The 20317-nt window shown below is 40.5% G+C and overlaps 1 protein-coding gene across 3 annotated transcripts in view; it reads right to left on the bottom strand.

The window, feature by feature from the left end:
• Window positions 1–20317, bottom strand: part of MBOAT2 (membrane bound glycerophospholipid O-acyltransferase 2) — a 71146-nt gene that overhangs the window by 12461 nt on the left and 38368 nt on the right. For all 3 annotated transcript variants that reach the window (XM_081906307.1, XM_081906309.1, XM_081906308.1), the window contains 4 exons: window positions 11698–11793; window positions 9569–9624; window positions 8193–8247; window positions 7221–7404 (listed from right to left, as the gene is read on the bottom strand). In XM_081906307.1, the coding sequence (XP_081762433.1) occupies window positions 7221–7404; window positions 8193–8247; window positions 9569–9624; window positions 11698–11793 (391 nt within the window). The remainder of the gene's footprint in view (window positions 1–7220; window positions 7405–8192; window positions 8248–9568; window positions 9625–11697; window positions 11794–20317) is intronic.

The following is a 20317-nucleotide window of genomic DNA, read 5'->3' as shown; positions in this document are numbered from 1 at the left end:
GATCCTGCTGCTTGAAGTGATTGCCCCACCTTGCCTCACTAGTAGGCCAGCCCTGCTCTCAGATAAGTGAGTACAGTGGTACCTCGGGTTACATACGCTTCAGGTTACAGACTCTGCTAACCCAGAAAGAGTGCTTCAGGTTAAGAACTTTGCTTCACGATGAGAACAGAAATCGTGCTCCAGCAGCGCAGCAGCAGCAGGAGGCCCCATTAGCTAAAGTGGTGCTTCAGGTTAAGAACAGTTTCAGGTTAAGTACGGACCTCCGGAACGAATTAAGTACTTAACCCGAGGTACCACTGCATAGGATTGCAGCTTTCAAATTACATGACTTTTGTTATTTATGGAGTTACCAAACACCTGTTTCTCAAGGTTCTTTTCTCTGATCAGGTATAAAGTTTTAATTCTGGAAGGTTAAGGAGTTTTCAGCAATCCACAGTTAATTTATCAAGTGGCTTTCATGTATATTCTTTGGTTTAAACCAAAGTAGTTCCCATAGTTGTTTCTTATGAAATTCCTGTTCAATCTTTCATAGTGTATTATCATTATCTTCAAACCACTCCAGAATCTATCAAAGTTCTGAAACTTGATTGTATCTTATTTTATTGGGTACTCCCAGACTTCCATTGTTTACCCTGTGATATAGATTTTCATTAGATGCTCTACTAGGTTTATTTGGAGCTTATGAATCTCATGGTCCTTTTGTGTATTTCAATGAGTTTAGAGCTTTCTATTTTCAAGGATAGTGTTATGAATAAGACAGTATTTTAGGGATGAAGACAATGGATACAGAAGCTGTTTTTCCCCAGTCATGATAAATGAAGTTTTTCCAAATTGTTTTCAATCTGTGTTATCCCGATCCCAAAATCTATGCAGCCTGTAAATAAATACCGCTAACTTCCTACTTCAGGGAAAGCAAGGAAGGGCCTACAGCAAAATATTACATTGCTGCAATGGATCTAAGAAGTAAACAACAGTGACAAGAAATAACTTGGCCAGGAAACCATCCAAAAGAAAATTCAGTCACTCAAGTCACAAGACTTGTGCTCCCTCCAAAATGTCAATCCATTGTGACTTTTAATTTTCATATCTGACACTTTAAGGTCATGTGAAATACAAGAGTCTAAACTATCAGAATTTTATATCTATTTGAAACAGAATTTACACACACATGTGGGGGGAGGAGAGAGAGAGAGAGAGAGAGAGAGAGAGAGAGAGAGAGAGAGAGAGAGAGAGAGAGAGAGAGATTATACTTTAGATCTTACGATCTGAAAGATGTTTAGCCAAAAGGAGACCTCAAATAAGTCAATATATTTTGGTACGTACAGAAATCCTTAATGCTGTTTCCTCAGAATAGCTAACTAATCGTAACAATCTGAGCTATTACTATTTATCAAAACTAGAACATAACTGCCAAATCTATCAACAGATTTTTAAACTACATATAGAAAAATTCCTAGAACTGGAATCATACACTTGCTGATGAAAGTAAACTTAGGTATGATGCCTCAGAGAGCTAAATTATTACTTAGTTTTGTCCTCGTTTCTTTAACAGCACTTGTTCCTTAATTCATGTGTTACACAATTTTGAGGTCATATGAAATCCTCCAAAATTTGGGGTAGGTTTTTATTCAATACGGCTTTTTGTTCATTTAACCCATTTTAGAGTGAGGGCCAACTCTCTGACATATTTATCATTTTTCACATATATATTTTTTATCTTAAAGTCAAGCCTTAAAATGAGAAAGTTTTTTTGCACGTTTCAAAATTTGCATTAGTGATATTCAAAAGTGATTTTAAGAGATGTTTTTAACTCATCTGTTTGTTTGAGTTTTCTACAGGCAATTAAAAATGTTCTGAAAGAGATTTCATTGGGTGAGCAAAGTGACACTCCTTTGCAAATGAAATATGAATTATCAGTGTTTTCAAAATACATGGGTGGTTCATTCAGTACCTTTTAGAGCGGAAACTTTCTAAAATAGACTTAATATTATTTATATATATATATATATATATATATATATATACCGAAATAAGCTTCTATGAAAGTTTAGAAAGAATAAAACTAGGTGCACCGACATTAATATATGTAAACATCCATAACTAAATACACAATAAAGCAATCCCATTAAAATTACTATATCCTAGAAATGTTTATCTGATTGTTCATTGTTGTTTTAGATTTATTTAATTGTTGCATGTCATATGCCCTAATGTAAACAAAGATGTATCTCAACGCAACCATCTTAAACAGTTTAAAGAGGAAAAGGAATAAAAACTATGTTACGGGTAGGGGGGGCACTATATACTCAGTATCAGGACCAGCCCAAAACATTTTAGCACCTGAGGCAGACCCCAAAATAGTGTACCCCTCTCCCCGCCATGCAAGAAGGAGTGAGTGAAGATCTACATCAGGAACAAGGGAGAAATAAAGATCAACATCGGGATCTGCAGCCCCTGTGGATCCTGCCGCCTGAGGCACTCGCCTCCCCTTGCCTCATGAGTGGGCTGGCCCTGCTCACTAGGAACAACTAATCAAACAGCTCTTTCCTGGCTATCCATCAATTATATTCATTACAAGAATGTCTGATGATTCTGCAATGTCCTGCAAATGGGCAATTATTGCATATGTATAAGACTATTTGTTTTCTGCCTTATTGTATGTTACATGAGTTTGCACTGGGCCATTTTGTGTGTTAAGTTTTTGTGATTGTCAAAGATCCATTCCAGTTACATATTCATTACGTTTGAACATGAGCAACTGACCTTCCTTCGTTTACTGTTTTTATCTATAAGATGCTGGTCTCTCTTTTTTGTTAAGTCAAAATACTTAATTGTGTCGGTGTGGTGAAGAAGCATAGAGTGCTGGGATTGGATATTGGTTTCGTTTTGGCTGCTTGCTTGGCTTATCAGGGGCCCGTTGGGCATGTCATCATTCCAGCCTCCATTACAAAGCTGCTGCTGATGCTGATGATGAATACTCAAGTTCTTCACACAATGTCATTTCAGTAAGAGTATAATGACCCTGAAAGCAATACTTGCTTTATTGCTTATATTTTCCATTGTGTTACTGTTTCACTGACTGTTTAATTTGTTTAAAACTTGTCATAGGGTGTCCTATAAATGCTCAAAAGAAAGATATGGGGCGGGGCCTGACAGGCCTCACTAGGACAGTGTTACTGCAGGAGGGGCACAGAGTGTTTTTAAAATGTTTTTTAAAAAATTCTTTTGGATTTTTTGTATGTGGGGGGTGGGATGGATGTTTGGTTGGGTTTGGGGAATTATTTTTTTTATTTTGATGTTTTTGTAATTTTTACATTTTTTTGTTTGTATTGTTTTATTGGTTTTGTTTGTTTGTATAAGTTGTTATTTTGTTCTTAGGGGGAGGGGTCAGGGCTGCCGGGGAGTGGGCCCCAGCCCACAAAATGGCTGGGGCATGGTCCACAGGGGGGAATGCATTGGGCAACCGATCTCAGTGATCACGGGTAGGAGGAGGAGTTACGCTAAGACCAGAACATGTCATTACAGAGGAGGCAGGTTTAGTCATTGTCTGAGGACTATTCCTGCCTCCGGGTCTGGTCCTGACCGGATGGATACTAGAATCAGCAGATGGGCGGGGTATAAATAATAAATTATTATTATTATTATTATTATTATTATTATTATTATTATTATTATATGATAGCAATCATCTCAGGGCTGATGATGGGCAGTTAGCAATAATAATAATAATAATATATTATTTATACCCCGCCCATCTGGCTGGGCCTCCCCAGCCACTCTGGGCGGCTTCCATAAAAGCCAAAAATACAGTAAAATATCACACGTTAAAAACTTCCCTGAACAGGGCTGCCTTAAGATGTCTTCTGAATGTCAGGTAGTTGTTTATCGCTTTGACATCTGCTGGAAGGGCGTTCCACAGGGCGGGCGCCACTACCGAGAAGGCCCTCTGCCTGGTTCCCTGTAGCTTTGCTTCTCGCAATGAGGGAACCACCAGAAGGTCCGCCAATGATCCATGATTGCTCAATTAGCAATGATTAATGACAGGGCCTTCTCACTGGCAAGTTCCCTGCTTGTGGAATGCGTTCCTTGGTAAGGCACCATCATTCTTTCTCATTAATGCCCAGAAGAAATTTTTAAAAACCCTCTTATTTACCCAGTTATATGACAACTGAAAAATACTGTTTCCAGGAACCTTGAAATCATTAGTTGTGAGAGTATGTGACTGTTTTAGATGTTCTTAATTTTCTAAATAGATATAGATAATAGAGATACAGATTCGTCCAGCATCTTCCCATGAGGCTGGGTGGAGATCAGAAGCTTTGGCTACCATTTTGGTTTAGCCACAGATTGCTGCGCAACTGCTCTTAACAATGGATAGCTTAAACAAACCTGTTTCAGAAAACAGGGTCTAAAGTTGACTTGTTTGATTAACTAACGTTTGTCAAGTTTGGATAGCATAACTGATTGTGATTAACTAAAAGCAGAAGCACACAAAACTAGGAGGGGCTAGACATGTTCACATCTAGCTAATCCACAGCTTAGCGTGATGTCAAAATGCAGCCAATGGCTCGCCAAAGGGCACTCCATTAATTCATGACTGAGATTTAAAGCTATGATTTCCTGACTCATAACTCACAACCATGGCCTGAAGAGACAGGATACAACAACCCTGCCAAAGCTAATCAGGTTTGGATCTGGTCGGTTTCTAGATGGAAAACATGTATACTGCCTAACACAGAGTATGTATTCATGAAATATATCCATGGGCTATACATGAAATATAATTTTAAAAATCCAATTATATTATACCATACCACTCTCCACTTTGCTACACGAACTCCACATAAGTGGGCACCCACAAAATTGTGAAACATTCTGAGCGCTGGAAAGCATTTTAGAAATTATTACTTTATGTGTTAACTCTGTATCTGATGCCTAAGATTCAATGTCCCACTGGGAAAGACAGCAACTAATCTCAGTGGATGTTAAAGCGAGTCCTAGGTGGTTAAAACTTTATTTTAAGACACCTGTTTGGAGTGGAGCTCATTTTGATGCTTGCTTGGCAGCTTCACAAAATATAATTAGTTCAGCAAAGCTTGTGGCATTTGGGACTGCTGCACAAGGAGTTACGCACACACTGAGGCAATTAACAAGGGGTTAAATAGCTAAAAATATTACTAAGAAGCCATAAGCAAAGGGGATGTGTTCCATAAGAACATGGGAGTTTAAGGGTAGCTAATAGCTATAAGAAAAAGAAACTTACGAAGATAGACATTAATTTCAGACAGTTGACACCAGTTTGAGCACCAACAAATGATAGCTTGTAAAAAGGCACAATAGGAGGGAGATATGAGGTAAATCACTTGAGAATTTTGACTATATTCAGTTAACATGCAGTTAGCACAGTAGAAACTTACATTAAGCTCATATCATGCGCCTAACAAAGTTAGCAGAAGGAGAAGGGACTGTCGTTAATTTTATGCTACAGAAATAAAACTCAAACGAGAAAGGAAGCTTATTAGATTAGGGGAAAGAAAGTTCTTTCATATAGAGCTTCCCATTTGCTGATCCTCATTACCCAAGAAAGCTAAACTTAATCTAATGATGCATTGTTATTCTTAAAAATAAAAGAAAAAAATCAGTATGAAAATTCAGCCAAAATCCCCCACTTAGATAAGCATTTCAGCAAGATGGCAAACTGAAGTGCAACTCTTTTATGTAAGTAAGCAAGTTGAGCTAGCAACCTGATACAGCAAACGTAGCAGGGGGCAAAGAGTTGTACGATCCACGTTATTTCCCAAGAAGCACACAATACTCACTGGCATTATAAAATGCAGCCAGATTTCTCTTTTAACGCCAGTTGGGAAGTGTAAAATATCAAGAGCAAACACAGGTTCCCTTAAAAGTAATGTCAGAAAGCTAGTGCAGCATAAGTAACTAAAAATGTCAAGCATGTGAGCAATACAGCTAAAGATAACTTACCTGTACTGTGTGATCGGCCGAGATTTTGAAGGTAAGAGTTCTTTATAAAGGCTCAATTATAGACCCTGCGCTTGACCAACACTTGGGAGTTTTCTACCAAGTTTATACAGTAAAAATGCAAAGGGCCATCTCTTTGTCAACCACATGGTTCTATGTTAGGAACAGAGAAGATTTTCTCATTTCTAGGCCAGGGCAGTGGAGGAGGTTGTCAATGAGCTCCTGAAGTTCAGTAGTCCCTTAGCTACTATGAGTGGAGCCACCCAAACTCACATTTAACCCTGGTTCACAATACTTGGCATCAGTCATTTCCTCTGCAACTTCTCCCATCACCAATATTTACACCAGCCTTGGCGATGGTAGTGGAGACAGCAGCAGATGATAAAGCCAAAGACTGCGTCTAAGCAGATATGGGGCCCGATTCAGCTAAACAGTTGTGCTGGCAGGAGCCAGCATGACAAATTCTGCTAGTGCAACAAACGAAACAAACTTGTTAGACCTTAGAATCCAAAATAATACAGGGAGCTATTCAGCCAAGTTTTACTCGGAGTAGATTCATTCATTTCAATGGCCCTAACTTAAGATTCATTAACTTCAAAGGATGTCCCCTGGGATAAATCTAGTTGGAATACCACCCTGTATTACTTCAGATTATAAGATCTAACAAAAAGTACAGTGGTACCTCAGTTTCGGAACGTAATCCATTCTGGAAGACCATTTGAGCTCCGAAACGTTCGAAAACAGAAGCCTCAAAACGGAAAACTCAATACGAAAGCTGTATTTCATGTTCAACTTCTAAGGCATGTTCGAAAACCGAAGCATTTACGGCGTTCGAAAACCGAAATGTTAGTCAACGGAGGTGTTTGAAAACTGAGGTACTGCTGTACATAGTTTCTTCCTTCATTCTTATTGCCTGCTGCTGCAAAAGAACTCATTAATACTAGAAGCAGCAGGGAAATTACATTAAAAGTGCATTTTGAAATATGTAACTGCTTCCGAGGCTACTATACGTTGGCCCACAAGGTCCATTAATGATTATCTATGGAGAGTATCTACCTTTTTAGACATAGGTAATATTTTCTTTTTGAAGGCAGAACTGTGCCATTCGTGAATGATCACCACTCATGTTCAAGATACAGCTTGAGAGAGTTGCGCCTGCAAAGAACACGTAATGCAAACAAAGCTTCTCATGCACTAGAAGAACAGCAGCACAGCAAAAAAAAAAAAGCCGTAGATCTTACATTTGGAGAGGGATCTGTTTGTTCATATTTTATCTCTTCTTTCCCATTTGCTTCAGACTGTGTCAGTTGGTATGATCTGCCTTCAATGAAAGTAATATAGTCTTTATAAGAGCATAATGGGCCTGCCAGGATACCCATGAAATTACAGTTGTAACTTAAATACTCCAGCAGACTTGGCATGCGCCTGTAATTCAAAGACAAGCATCTGGTGAGGTTTTCATTGACATTTTCTAAGAGAACAACACTAAAACCACACACTGATTGTATTCTAGTTGCAATTACTTCTATTTACAGGGCCCTACACTCTTGTGGGATAGTGTTAACCAGGCTTGGGCCACGACCGAAAAGGCCCTGGCTCTGGTTGAGGTCAGTCTAATTTCCCTGGGACCTGGGACCTTCCGAGTGTTGTTGTTTGCATACCGTAAGGTCCTCTGTGGGGCATACCAAAGGAGGCGGTCCCATAGGTACGAGGGTCCTAGGCCATACAGGGCTTTGAAGGTTAAAACCAGCACCTTAAACCTGATCCTGTACTCCACCGGGAGCCAGTGCAGCCTTAATCCTTAATCCCCTTAATCCTGAAGCCAAACTTTATTGATTTCTCTTAACAGGCATTATTTAATGGGGTTTGATTTCTGGAATGAAGGGGAAATCCAAGGGGTGAGTCAATACTCTATTAGAAACTTGTCTACATAAATAAAGGGTCTGGGAGGAATTGACTCATATCAAATGTAAAGTGAGCTGCATCAGTCTCTATAGCATAATATATCCAAAGTTATTAATTCAAAGCATATTATTCTTTCCTACTTTTGGGGGGTGAAAAACTCAAAATGGCTTCATTTGTACTTTACACAAATGAGCAGAATGCAACCCAGAGTTTTAAGGGGTCTCCTTAGCTTCCTGTTTTCTGCAGAATGGCCAATTGCAGGGCTGAGGGGCAAGGTGGCAGCTTACACTGAAGCAGAGAAAACTTACCTCACAGCTAAGCATCGCTGTGATTGTGTCAGTTCTTCCTCCTTTCGAAACATTCCTGTGGGTTGAGGAAAGAAATGGGAGTGTAACGCATTGGGCTGGGTCCAACACTGATGCCAAACCATAACTTGGCGTCACAAGAATGGGTTGCGGTAAACCTTGGACCATCGGACTCCCCATCGCACCTCAGTGCAGCCATAAAGAAGGAGCTCAGTAGCTTACATTTCCCTTGTAGATAAACTGCAGCTTGGTGTATTGTTCAAATCTGGACAAGCTACAGTGAATGTTAACTATGGTCAGTGGAAACCAACCAACTGCAAACCATGGTTTAAAAAGCAGGCTTGCTTCAAGTAACCTTAGTTAAGATTAATGTAAGGTTTGGGGGCATGATAAAATTGCAGCTTATCCACCATGGAAGGTTCTGTTCTCCTCATTGAAGAGGGGAACATAAAAGCCCAACGACTGTCGAGAATTTTCTAACACTAAACCTTGATTTAGCATTATGTCCCTATTTTTTTTTCCAGGTGAACTGGGTAACTTACCGCATTTTTTGCTCTATAAGACTCACTTTTGCCCTCCTAAAAAGTAAGGGGAAATGTGTGTGTGTCTTATGGAGCGAATGCAGGCTGCGCAGCTATCCCAGAACCCAGAACAGCAAGAGGGATTGCTGCTTTCACTGCGTAGCGATCCCTCTTGCTGTTCTGGCTTCTGAGATTCAGATTTTTTTTCTTCTTGTTTTCCTCTTCCAAAAACTAGTTGCGTCTTGTGGTCTGGTGCGTCTTATAGAGCGAAAAATATGGTGCTTAGTCCCAAAACATCCTCCTCCTTATAAGAGTGGCTATCTAAGCTGATCAGTCACGACAGCTATAGTTTAGTATATCTGAACTCTTTTATTATCTGTCTTCATAACTTTACATACCACAATATTGCTAGATACATATTGCATACAAAAACCAAGAACAGTTGAACAAGGCACAGAACAGCTAAGTAGTGGTATAGTACTCAGCCCTTACAGTCACCAGTTATCTGTTTTGTTAATTTGGCAAAAAGCACAACTCCTTCACCTATTGTAAAGAACAGCCAGAATAGAGAATAAAGGATATCCTTGCATGACCTGCTCCATGCATGAGCAAAGAAGCTTCCTTGAGAATTTTTACATAGTTCTGGCTGTCATATTTTGTTGTTGTTGTTGTTTACTGTCACATAGCATTCCCCTCATTAACAGATAAACATATTGGTACAATTATGCATCTCCAATTCCTGTTAAAGACATGTGAAAATAAACATGGCCACATGGCTTATGTTCCACACTGCAGGAGACGACATTAACAAGAGAGGATTTAGCTCACCGTCCTGCCCCCAGCCCCCCAAAGTCTTACCATCATGAATTTCATACGCCAAGCTTGTGATTTTCTGTGTAATTATCATCATTGGGCTGTGACAAAGTGAGAGGGAAATGAAAAAATAAAAGACTTCAGAAACAGAACATGCAGATCTCACCCATAAAAGTATTGCTTTCCAACAGAAAGATAGAACTGAACGTGCCATTAATTTGCTTTTAAAACATGCCACTAGAAGTCTTTTTATGGGTAGGTCTTAGGTAAGCCTGTGTGGAAGAGAAACCAGTGGCGTTAGAATCAATACTAAACCAACCAACTATATCGTTTGATGCCCAAGAATTCAGATCATTGTCAAGAGGCTTTGATTTTGAAGCTATTCTGGGCTATTCAGCAACTAAGCATGACCTTTCCGTGGTGGTTATGCAACTGTGGAACGCTTTCCCAAAGGAAACCTATTGGGTTTCCTCTTTTTACCAGATATATACACAGGTTGAAAGAAGGGAGACCTTGGAGGAAGGGTGGGATGACAAGTGTAAGAAAACAAATGACCATTTCATTTGAGCTAGCATAACAAGATAACAGCTTGATCAGGGTTGTCATTTATTTCCAACCTTGATTTGTGGACAAGCCTTGTGATTGGGGAAAAAACAACAACATGGTTTCCCAGAAACCAGCGGCAGAATTCCTTCATCAGAAGAGTGTGAAGAAGAGGATGGAGCAGTCAAACCTGATGCTGTTGAATGCTTGTTCTCAGGGTGTCTGAGCCATTCCTTGGCATTCATGTTTATGCATTTATTTATGCACATATGTGCCACAGACAGAATGCATGATTTCCTACCATGAAGGCCATTCCCATATACACAGGTGTTCTTGAAAGCCAATGGAAGAGACTAAAACCTGGCAAATGGCAAGTCTAGGTTATTTTTTTTAAGAGACACTCCCAAATCTGGGGCATTACTCACCAGGTAGAGGTACCTGAAAAAAATGGCTGTCCCTAGTAAATATAGTAGTGTTGTTTGAGCCTGTCAGACACATGCCGTCAGCCACATATTTGCTCCATAAATATTAGAATGCAGCTGACTTTGAAAAATTGAACTTATTTTAAAAGCAATAAAAAGTAATTAGTGTCTTTGTACAGCCAGCCTGTAGGGAGCATATTGGTTTTCCTGCATGTCGAGGAAGACATTGTTTGCTGCCTTTTAGTCACTTGGGTAATGGTAATTATAATAACAGAGAAAGCAATATAGCAAAGATCCATCGGTACTCAGGAGAAACACCATTCCCTGATTACACAATTCAGACTAGAAAAATCAAAACACATTTTCACAGTGTAAATAAATGGTAATCTGGAGGTCCCACGCCAACCACAGATAAAGGAGGGATTTTGACTCCCTCAACAGGTTTTACAAAACCCTCTTGTACCAAGGAGATGAGAAAGATGACAAAAGCACGTTGGCAGATAAATTGGTTGAAGAGAACAGCATGAGGAGAGCAATTTTTAATACTTGTGTTTTTATTGCACATTACCATACGCAAAGTTAAATGGAGAGGCAGTATTAAATGCTTGGCCCCAAATGGCAAACAACAGCTTTGGGCAGGAGGATTTTCACAGGAAAGTGGCACCAGGGATTTCCTATGTTGCATCTATCTAAACTCCAAAAGGAGCTGTGATGAATCTAGGTAGAAATTTGTGCGGTAGAAGTCCTTCCCAGACAGATATCTCAGTATAGAGCTACATGCATGGAGAGGATTGTATAGAGTTCTTCTCCTATTATAGATAAATAGGCAAAGATCTCATATTCTCCTATTATAGATAAATAAGCAAAGAAACCCATAGAAACTGATTAAAGAACTTTTAAATTGCGCACACATGTATACAGTTCCAGGAAAACATGTTTAACTCATCTGTCTATCTATCATCTATCTATCATCTATCTATCATCTATCTATCTATCTATCTATCTATCTATCTATCTATCTATCATCTATCTATCTATCTATCTATCTATCTATCTATCTATCTATCCTCAATGGGTTGTATCCAACTATTACATAACTAATGTAAATTGATTTTAATGGGTCTGCTCTGAATCTGTCTTAATTGGATACAATCCACTATATTTAGCTAGAGAAACACCTGGGAAAAAGAAAGTATTATTTATTCTTACCCAGAAAAATCAGCAGAATATTGTCCATAATCAAAGATATAGACTCTAGAAATTTGGCACACAGTGAGGTATCCCAAAGCAAAAACAAAACAATATCTGAAAGAGAGAAGGTAAAGTAGTTATTAAATTATCATGTAAGTGCATTGGAGAGTAATATAAGCTTTTTAAAAAATCTTTAAAGCTATGGATGATCAGGCACACACACACACACACACACACATGCTAAGAACATTCTTTCCCCACAACAAGTCCAGTGGCTGTATTGGGGGAGAGGCTCAACAACTTTGGGCCATCTCCCCTCATTTTCTTAAAATTTAGTCCCCAAAAATGGGGTGTCTTATAGATGGAAAAATATGGTAATGCTATCCGAGATTATCACAGTACAGTCATACCTCGGGTTGAAGATGCTTCAGGTTGAGCGTTTTTGAGTTGCGCTCCATGGCGACCTGGAAGTAATGGAACGCGTTACTTCCGGGTTTCGCCGCTCGTACATGTGCAGACGGTCAAAATGACGTCACGCGCATGCGCAGAAGCGGTAAATCGCAACCCACAGGTGTGGGTTGCGTTCGCTTCAGGATGCGAATGGGGCTCTAGAACGGATCCCATTCGTATCCAGAGGTACCACTGTACAAAGGTGGTAATAGTCCCATATGCACTATGGGATTAATTTGTTTTTAAAAAGGGCACTTAGACCATCTTGTAACCTTATTAAAGTAGATACTTTCATACTGTTGATGGAAGCGTCTTTCTACAGCCAGCCTGTAAGCGTATTTTAATGTAGACAGGCGTAGACAGGACAGGCTCAGGAGAGAAAGGAAGAACATCTACAAGCTCCCAGGTAAAACTACACCATGGGTTCTACTGCCATCTTGAACAACAATACTTCCTTCACAAGGACTGGTATTGACAGGCTTTTCCTCGCTCACAGGAATCTCTCTCCTTTCTACATTCTAAGTAATAACACAGCAGCATCAAAGGACCACATACCAAAAAGTATAAACCCTGGAACTATGCCTTCGCCCTGAAAGATTCCAACACTGTCTTGGTATCTACCATGTGGCACACCCCACTTGTCACTTTTTTCCCAAGATGACAAAGAACCATTAGTGAGCAGTCTTTGGGTTGGGTCAGTCAACCAACTACAAATCCACCTCACTCAGTCCACTTTTTACCAGCTTCTCTGTAAGAATATCATGGGAGACTTTGTCAAAAAGCATGCCCTGATCCACCAAACTTGTAACTCCATCAAAAAAGAGAGAGAGAGAGAGAGAGAGAGAGAGAGAGAGAGAGAGAGAGAGAGAGAGATTTGTCTCTCAAAAACTTATCCCCACAGTCTTATTTTTAGGGAAGGGAATGGGGAGCAGTTCTGAGAAGTCGGTTCCTTGTGCTTGGAGCGTTCTCTTCCTTCAACACTCAAGAGATGGTGCAGCCTGTCCAGAACCTCTAGAAGCAGGACAGCCATTTTGGGGGGTGATATTTTACCTCAGCATTTACTTCACCTGCTCCGCTAATGATGCCTGCCAGAACCACCAGTGGGTTCATCAGTGATGGACACCTCACCCCCATAATTTAGTTGGGCCGTTGTGTGGTTTACATGAAAGGCCTTAGCGACCCCAGTTTTGCATTCAGTGGATTTGCTTTGCCTGGGAGTTGTATGCCACAGTCAACTGAGGTGGCTTGGTCAAACAGGACTGTTTCCCCACTCTTTTTGCTGAACCCGCAGGGTACGGATTGTATATACCTTTATTGTTTCTTCTCCACTTGGAGACTTCTCACTATGATGGTTGCCCAGCAGGGGACCTGTCCAGCTCCAGTGTGTCACTGGCTGACAGCTTATAATTTTCTGCTGAGGAAAACTATGCCCATTGAAGTGTGGTGCAAGTTTTATTCAACACCATGCGACTCACAACTACCCTAGTCTCTCATGGAACACCTGGGTTGTATTTTACTACATAAACTTGAAATTGCAACTTGGAGTAGCTGCTATGAGAACTGGGAAGGTTTAGAGTAAGAAACTGAAGGCCAGCCCCTGTCTTCTACTTTGAATGCTTGAATTTTCTGGTCGAAAATGGTCATGTCTTTGGTCAGAACGATTAGCATTTCCATGACCATTTTCGACCAGAAAATTCAAGCGTTCAAAGCAGCCATTAGCTATTAAGGTTATTAATTATTTCATATAAAAAAGTAGCTTTGGTTTTGAGTGCAGGCACTCGTTTTCCAACTTATCTGATAAAAAACAAAATCTAATATTCATAGTTGTAGATGAAATTTGGTGGGGGGCGGTGGAGGTAAAACAGTGTTTGATAGCTGGAAAATCTGTAACTAAATTCCTATTACACAGTGCCCACTCCAACACCAGATTATTTCATTAAGTATTACAGAAAGAGGCATTCTGATAAATGCCATTTACGGTAAGACAGATGACATTTCAAATAATGAGCACTACAGAAAATGAATTCGAACACAATGGTACATACAATAATTTGACACACAAACTTTACGGTCATTAATATTCCCTTACCACGATAGAATCTGTAGCAATGAATATGGAAGTGCACATTTTATGTAAAAAGCCAATGATAGCAGCACTGAGCATCTGCTTGCTTATAACAGTTATTAATAAGCTGCATTAATTAAAATTCTTGTTTATACTAAATGGTTTCAGCCATAAAACAAATGTGCATAGCTGTTCTTAAGCAGCCACAAATTCTAGATACTCCCATGAAGCTCAGAATCATATTTGCGAGTTAAATAGAAGCAACAAGAAGAAAATAAAATAAGGTTTATCTGTTGCCAGAGTTGTGCCTTTATAAATATTCTTATACAACATGCACAGGAGCCCTTAACACCTGTTCCTCTAAGCAAGTCCTGGATTCCATCCTATGCATGCCTACTCAAAGAATCCAATGATTTCAATAGACTTGCTCATAGGTTAAGTGGGTACAGGATTTCAGCCTTAATGTCCTAAGCTCTAATTGCACACATACTGATGTACCAGATTCCTCCCTTCCCTCACCACCCCCAGCAACACAACCAGCAATTAACTTCCAAAATTAGAATTTGTCACAAGCCATTGGAAGTTGTGCAATCTAAACTTCTTGGACAGTTCTGCTCCTTACCAGGCAGGATATGATTCAATTAATGTTTTCCAGTGTGCAAATTAGGTAGGTTTGTCTTTAACTGCAAAATGGAGCTAAATCTAAAGTTTCGTAACTAAAACTAAAGTTATACAACAGGTGTTAACAGCTTTTAAGAAATTCACAGAGTAGTTCCTCCCATCTATAACCCTCATGAGTGTTTTCAAACTAACAAGTGGGGAATTCGGGGGCTGATTCAGATACTAAAACATTTTCCATACTACAGAACAGTCATCAGAGGTATTACTTCTGCAAAACTGAAGGTGGCTATTCAAGGATTTAGTAGCAGCATTCATGATGTTTGGACTTATTGGCCTTCTTTCTATAGATGAGTATGAAAAAAATACTATTCAAAAGCAAGACTCAGAGAAATGCCACTGTAAATCCAAAATTACGTTATTCACCTCATCTTTGAAAGATTAGATCAGCACACTCAACCAACCACAGAGACCTTTCTGGCCTTCAATTAGTTTCACATTAATCCTTTCATCAGAAGAAAAGCCTGCAGCGAAAAGGCATCTTCATAAAAGTCGCAGGTTTGTTATCCTTCCTATTATCGTCCTCATCCAACGGATAAGCATGAAACAGCATTTCACTACATCAGTGGGGGACAAACTCTTTAGGCAGCCAGTCCCTTTCAAAATTATTTTCATGGTGTCCATGTTAACAGGCATGTCCACTATCATTCTGCCACCCATTTTATGCGGCATGCTTGGAAAATCTGTGAAAAGGCGTTACAGCAACAAAAAATGCCTGTGCACATGTCAGGGTGCACCAAAACTCTTCCAAGGGTCACCAACAATGCAGTCCTATGACTGTCTACTCGTAAGCAAGTTTGTACAGAATTGTAGCCTCAAATGGCTGGCTTCAACTGGTATCGCACCATTACAAAAGACTAATTTGCTATTTTCTATAAAACAGCTCTGGTTTTCCGCTATACCTTTTATTATTTATTCCTTTTATTGCTGAGTCTTTAGCCGTCTTCTTGTTCAAAATGTGTTTTGTGGCACAAACTGAGTATTTTTTTTAAATATGAAAGCTGTTTAGAACTGCCATAAATAAAGACATAATAAAAAGATACAGACATTGTAAAGCAAAACTCTTAGCGGCTTAACTTTAACAGAGGACTGTTCTACCAGTTTCCTGACCTCAGTGGCCAGCATAACAGCCCTACAACTAAAAAAAAAAAGCTACACAATTAACAATCTCTTTAAAAATTACATTTGAGGAGTTTCTAAAGTTTACTTTTCCTTGTTTGGATAGGCAAAGTTTGAAGGGGTAACACATTAAATGTACTATGAACACAAAAAGGCACACCACTGGCGATCAGACAAGGCTTTCGAACGGCAAAGTTGCTAGCTGCCAGTTTTCTTCTAGGCAGAGAGACTGCATCAATTGATTAAATGCTAAGTATTGTTGCTACTTGTTATTTATAAAGGGCTGGCAATTGCAAAGTGCTTTACAAGCTTTATTGTGCTCTCACAACAGCTTTGTGATGACTATTATCCCCGTTTTAAGAAAGGGAACCAAGGGTGACAGACCATGACCTGCCAAAAACAAGTCCATGACAAATGAAATTTTCTCCCCATCTCTCCAGTTACTGAACCACATCAGCTCTTCAGATGGGGCTGTAATCTCTCATGGATTTCACTTGCATTGTACTGTATATTTTTCAATGAATTATTTCCTTTAGAACCATAATGGTCCCTACGCATTCCAGTAAATCAAGGCATTAACAATGAGGGATCTAGGAGACAGTCACATTGTTATTACTGCTACGCACCAAGGAAAAACAAGCGTCTTTACTATTTGTGCCCTGTCAACATTTTGTGAAAAGACAAGCTGAAAATATGGCACACATTTTCTCCCTGGTTCTCAATAATGAAAACTGTACGGAAATCAGAATCAGCCCTCAGATTGTCCTTTCAACCACTCAGGTTTGGATTTTATTTTATTTTTACATCATCTTGTCTCTTTCATATGTCTCCGAGACAGAAACAAAAGTGATTTATGCAGAATTATCTTTCCATCCTCCTCTCAATTTGTCTTTATTCTGCAACATATACAGTACACCACAAATCTAATTGTGGTGGGGGTTCAATTGTCATTTCTATGCATTCACTGAAGAATTCGTCAATGTAACAGCCTGTATTTTTGTTTTCTCATTAAAATCTTGCAGCATGCTTCAACTTCTCTTGTCTGTTTGCTCCAGAAACTGATGACACTATATCTACGGCAGCAGCTGATATTCTCTGCTTTCGTACTAGGGCTTTTCAGGCAAAAGCATCGTGACCTGTGTAGCATCCACTGACTTAGCTCCTCTGATGTCGCAATTAAAGTTGAACCAAACAGGGAGAGGAAAGCTATGGACATTCACGTTCTTGAAAACAACCTTTATTTTTTCCAGTGATTTTGCAGGAAGTTGTTTGGAGAGAAGAAGAAGGGAATGCACAAGCATGTGCCAGAACAACTACACTAACACTTCCCCATCTTGCTGAAGTGGCAGAAAATCAAATACAGCATGACCCGGATGAGACAGAAGACCTGATCCAATTACAGAGTGTAGTGTGCAGAACCAGGCTTGTGTGTGCCTTCCATTTACTGGATCAAAGTTGCTGCTTACAGATAAAGACATATAGGAATCCCAGTATAGATACTAGATGCTGCGCTACATTGCTTTCAATGGGATATCCATAAGTATACTCATATTGTGTCTGGATCCCACAGAAGGCAATGCAGTACGGAGACATTTGCATTCAAAAATGCATCCCGTTTAAGATGCAGTTCTTCACGGAGTAAGTGACAGTTGCACGGAAGCCTTCTCTGCATGCCAAACTCCCCAGAGAGATTCATCGCCTGCCAGCACTGTGTAGTGGAACAGGGAGCAACAGCATGGTTGCCTTTGCAACAGGCCAACACTTCCACTTACCCCATCCCCTCCATTCAAAGCAAAACAATGCGAAGGCCTCATTTGCCCTTGATGAGATCATTGTGCTGGCTATGTGCTCCTTGATTGGCTGAGAGCACATTGACAGAATGGGGTGGGGGAGACACTTTGTTTAGGAAATGGCACCAAAGCAGCTCCTGAGAGACAGGTAACATAACAGGTGCAAGGGGGGGGAAATGTATGTAAGCTTCCGTGCCCTCTAAATGTCCCTTTTCATGCCAAAAATCCTAACCCTAGATAACTTGGTTCAATCCTAGTGAGAAAGCAGCCAAGGTGGTACAGATCCAAATAGAGTTTTAGTTCTCCTAACATACTGTCTGTCTCTGCACATCAAACAAAACCATGGTTTGGCACTACATGCATGAGAAGGAAGGAACCACCATGGACCTTGGTTCTATGCTTATGTCTACAACAGAATATTTCACTTCATCCCAATCTGCTTCCAACTTTCCATATCCTTTTGCTTCAAATGTCCCCAGTTTTGACAGCCACCAAAAACAGCTGGTTCATATTTTTCAAGCTTCCATATCATTCAATAAAGCAACTGATTGGATCACCAGCTCTGCAGCAGAAAAGGAAATGCCCAGCTGCTCAAAATACCATCTCCAAATTCAGCTGTTGCTAATATAATAAATTGAAACCGGTTTCTGTAATTCTGTAAATACCTGGGTATTTCCAGCAAGCTTATACTTCGCAACATTAGCAGAATACTTTGCATTACACTTACAGCAGGGAGTGGAAACATGCATATATGAGGTATGCAGACTGTTCCTTTGATGGAATTAATATTTCTGTAAGAAAAGTGAAGTAGCCTGGAGGCACTGATACTTAAGTGGTCGTTGTTCCTAATTTCAAAGGAGAAAGCAAAAACTAAGTATAGGCCAGGGGTCAGCAAACTAAGGCCCATGGGCCAGATGCAGCCCGCCGGGCTCATTAATCCAGCCCACAAACCATGCAGACCCTGCTGCCCACTCGGTCAGTCCCCGTGCTAAACCGGCGCGGAGGCCTCACCACACGGTGAATGACTTCCATGACGCGACACGGCTTCTGATTGGCTGCTGGAAGCTCCTGCAGCCAGTCAGAAGCCACGGACGCCTCTGGGCGGGCGGCAACACTGGCGCAGCCTCTGCACCACTGCCACTTCCTCCCACTCAGCTCTTCCTGCTTGATCACTTCCTCTTGCATGGCCACCTCAGCGGGAAGGAAGGGGCGGCGCCCAGAGGCAGCTGAGTGGGAGGAAGCAGCGGCGGCACAGAGGCTGCCTCTGCCGCTAGGCCAGCGGCATGGGCTCTGCGCCCTGCTGAGACAGAGGCCGCCGCCGACACTGCCAAAGACATGGCGGCGGCATGACTGGCATCGGCGGGGAGGGGTTTCCTTTCAGGAGAGGGTGGTGCTTTTGGGAGCGGGTGGGTCCGGCCCGCCACAAGGTCTGAGGGACAGTGGACCGGCCCCCTTCTGAAAAAGTTTGCTGACCCCTGGTGTAGGCTCTTGACACTGCTTTATCCTCATTGACCTCATATGCTGGATGTGCTTTTTTTTTTTTTCAAGCAAGGCATGGCTTTTAAAGACCACTTCGAAATTATCTGTACACCTATTGTTAAAATTGGGAACTTTTAGGTGAGTAGAATACCAATTCTACACTACAATATTCTTACATCATATGGCTTCCCCTGCCCCCTCCCAAAAGAAAAAGAATACAAAGAGCAAAACCCTTCAAACATGCAGTAAAAGACTGGTTTTGACCTTTACAGCTTTTTCTCAACAGGCATTTTCTTTTCTGCAAAGCATGCAGATTCTCGTTTCTCCACAGACACAGAAATCTAACAGCAAAATACTCTTTGCTGGAGGAAAGAAAGAAAGCAATTCTTCTTTCTGGGGGAAAGTTGCAAATGTTGGAAAATGTAATTTTGAATAGCTGAAAAAATCAACGCTCATTGGATCATTTCTAGGAACAAAACTGATCTGGTGCAGCACCTTTTATTTTTGCTTTCATCATGCATTGGTGCAAATGTGTGCAATTTTATTTTATTTTTTTAATGGCTTGAGTCTGTGAGACACTACCTGTTTTGAAGCCAACAACAGAGCTATCTGAAAAGCTCCTCCAAAATACCAGCCACATTTTTGCACGTGTGTTGGGGCATTTCTTAAAACGTGCAGCCTATGAAATATCACCATATATTAAAACAGACCTGAAACATACCTTCAACATGTTGTGCACATGTGGCATCACGCACTCTGCATCCCACTTGTTCAATGCAGTCATGAAAAGGACAGTAAAAGGACAAGTGGATGCTTCCAAACAAGAGATCTTTGTTATTTCCCAACTCGGAGAACTGTGATTAGTCTTGTTAAAAATCCAGTTTCAATCTGTAATTTATGAGCCTGCTTTGTTTCCCCAAGTCCAGTCACCACAAGGAACATGACTTAGCTTAAAAATGGAAAGTGAAAACTTCTAAATCACAAAGCTGTGGTCATGTCAGAGGAGGATAAGGGATGGAAATGCACAGGCCTGCTGCTCACTGCAAAACCTTAGATT

The sequence above is a fragment of the Podarcis melisellensis genome, assembly GCF_964234715.1.
Source record: "Podarcis melisellensis genome assembly, chromosome: 3".
In the NCBI taxonomy this organism is placed as follows: Eukaryota; Metazoa; Chordata; class Lepidosauria; order Squamata; family Lacertidae; genus Podarcis; species Podarcis melisellensis.
The sequence above is the reverse complement of the archived record's forward strand: the minus strand, read 5'-3'. Positions and strand labels throughout refer to the sequence as shown.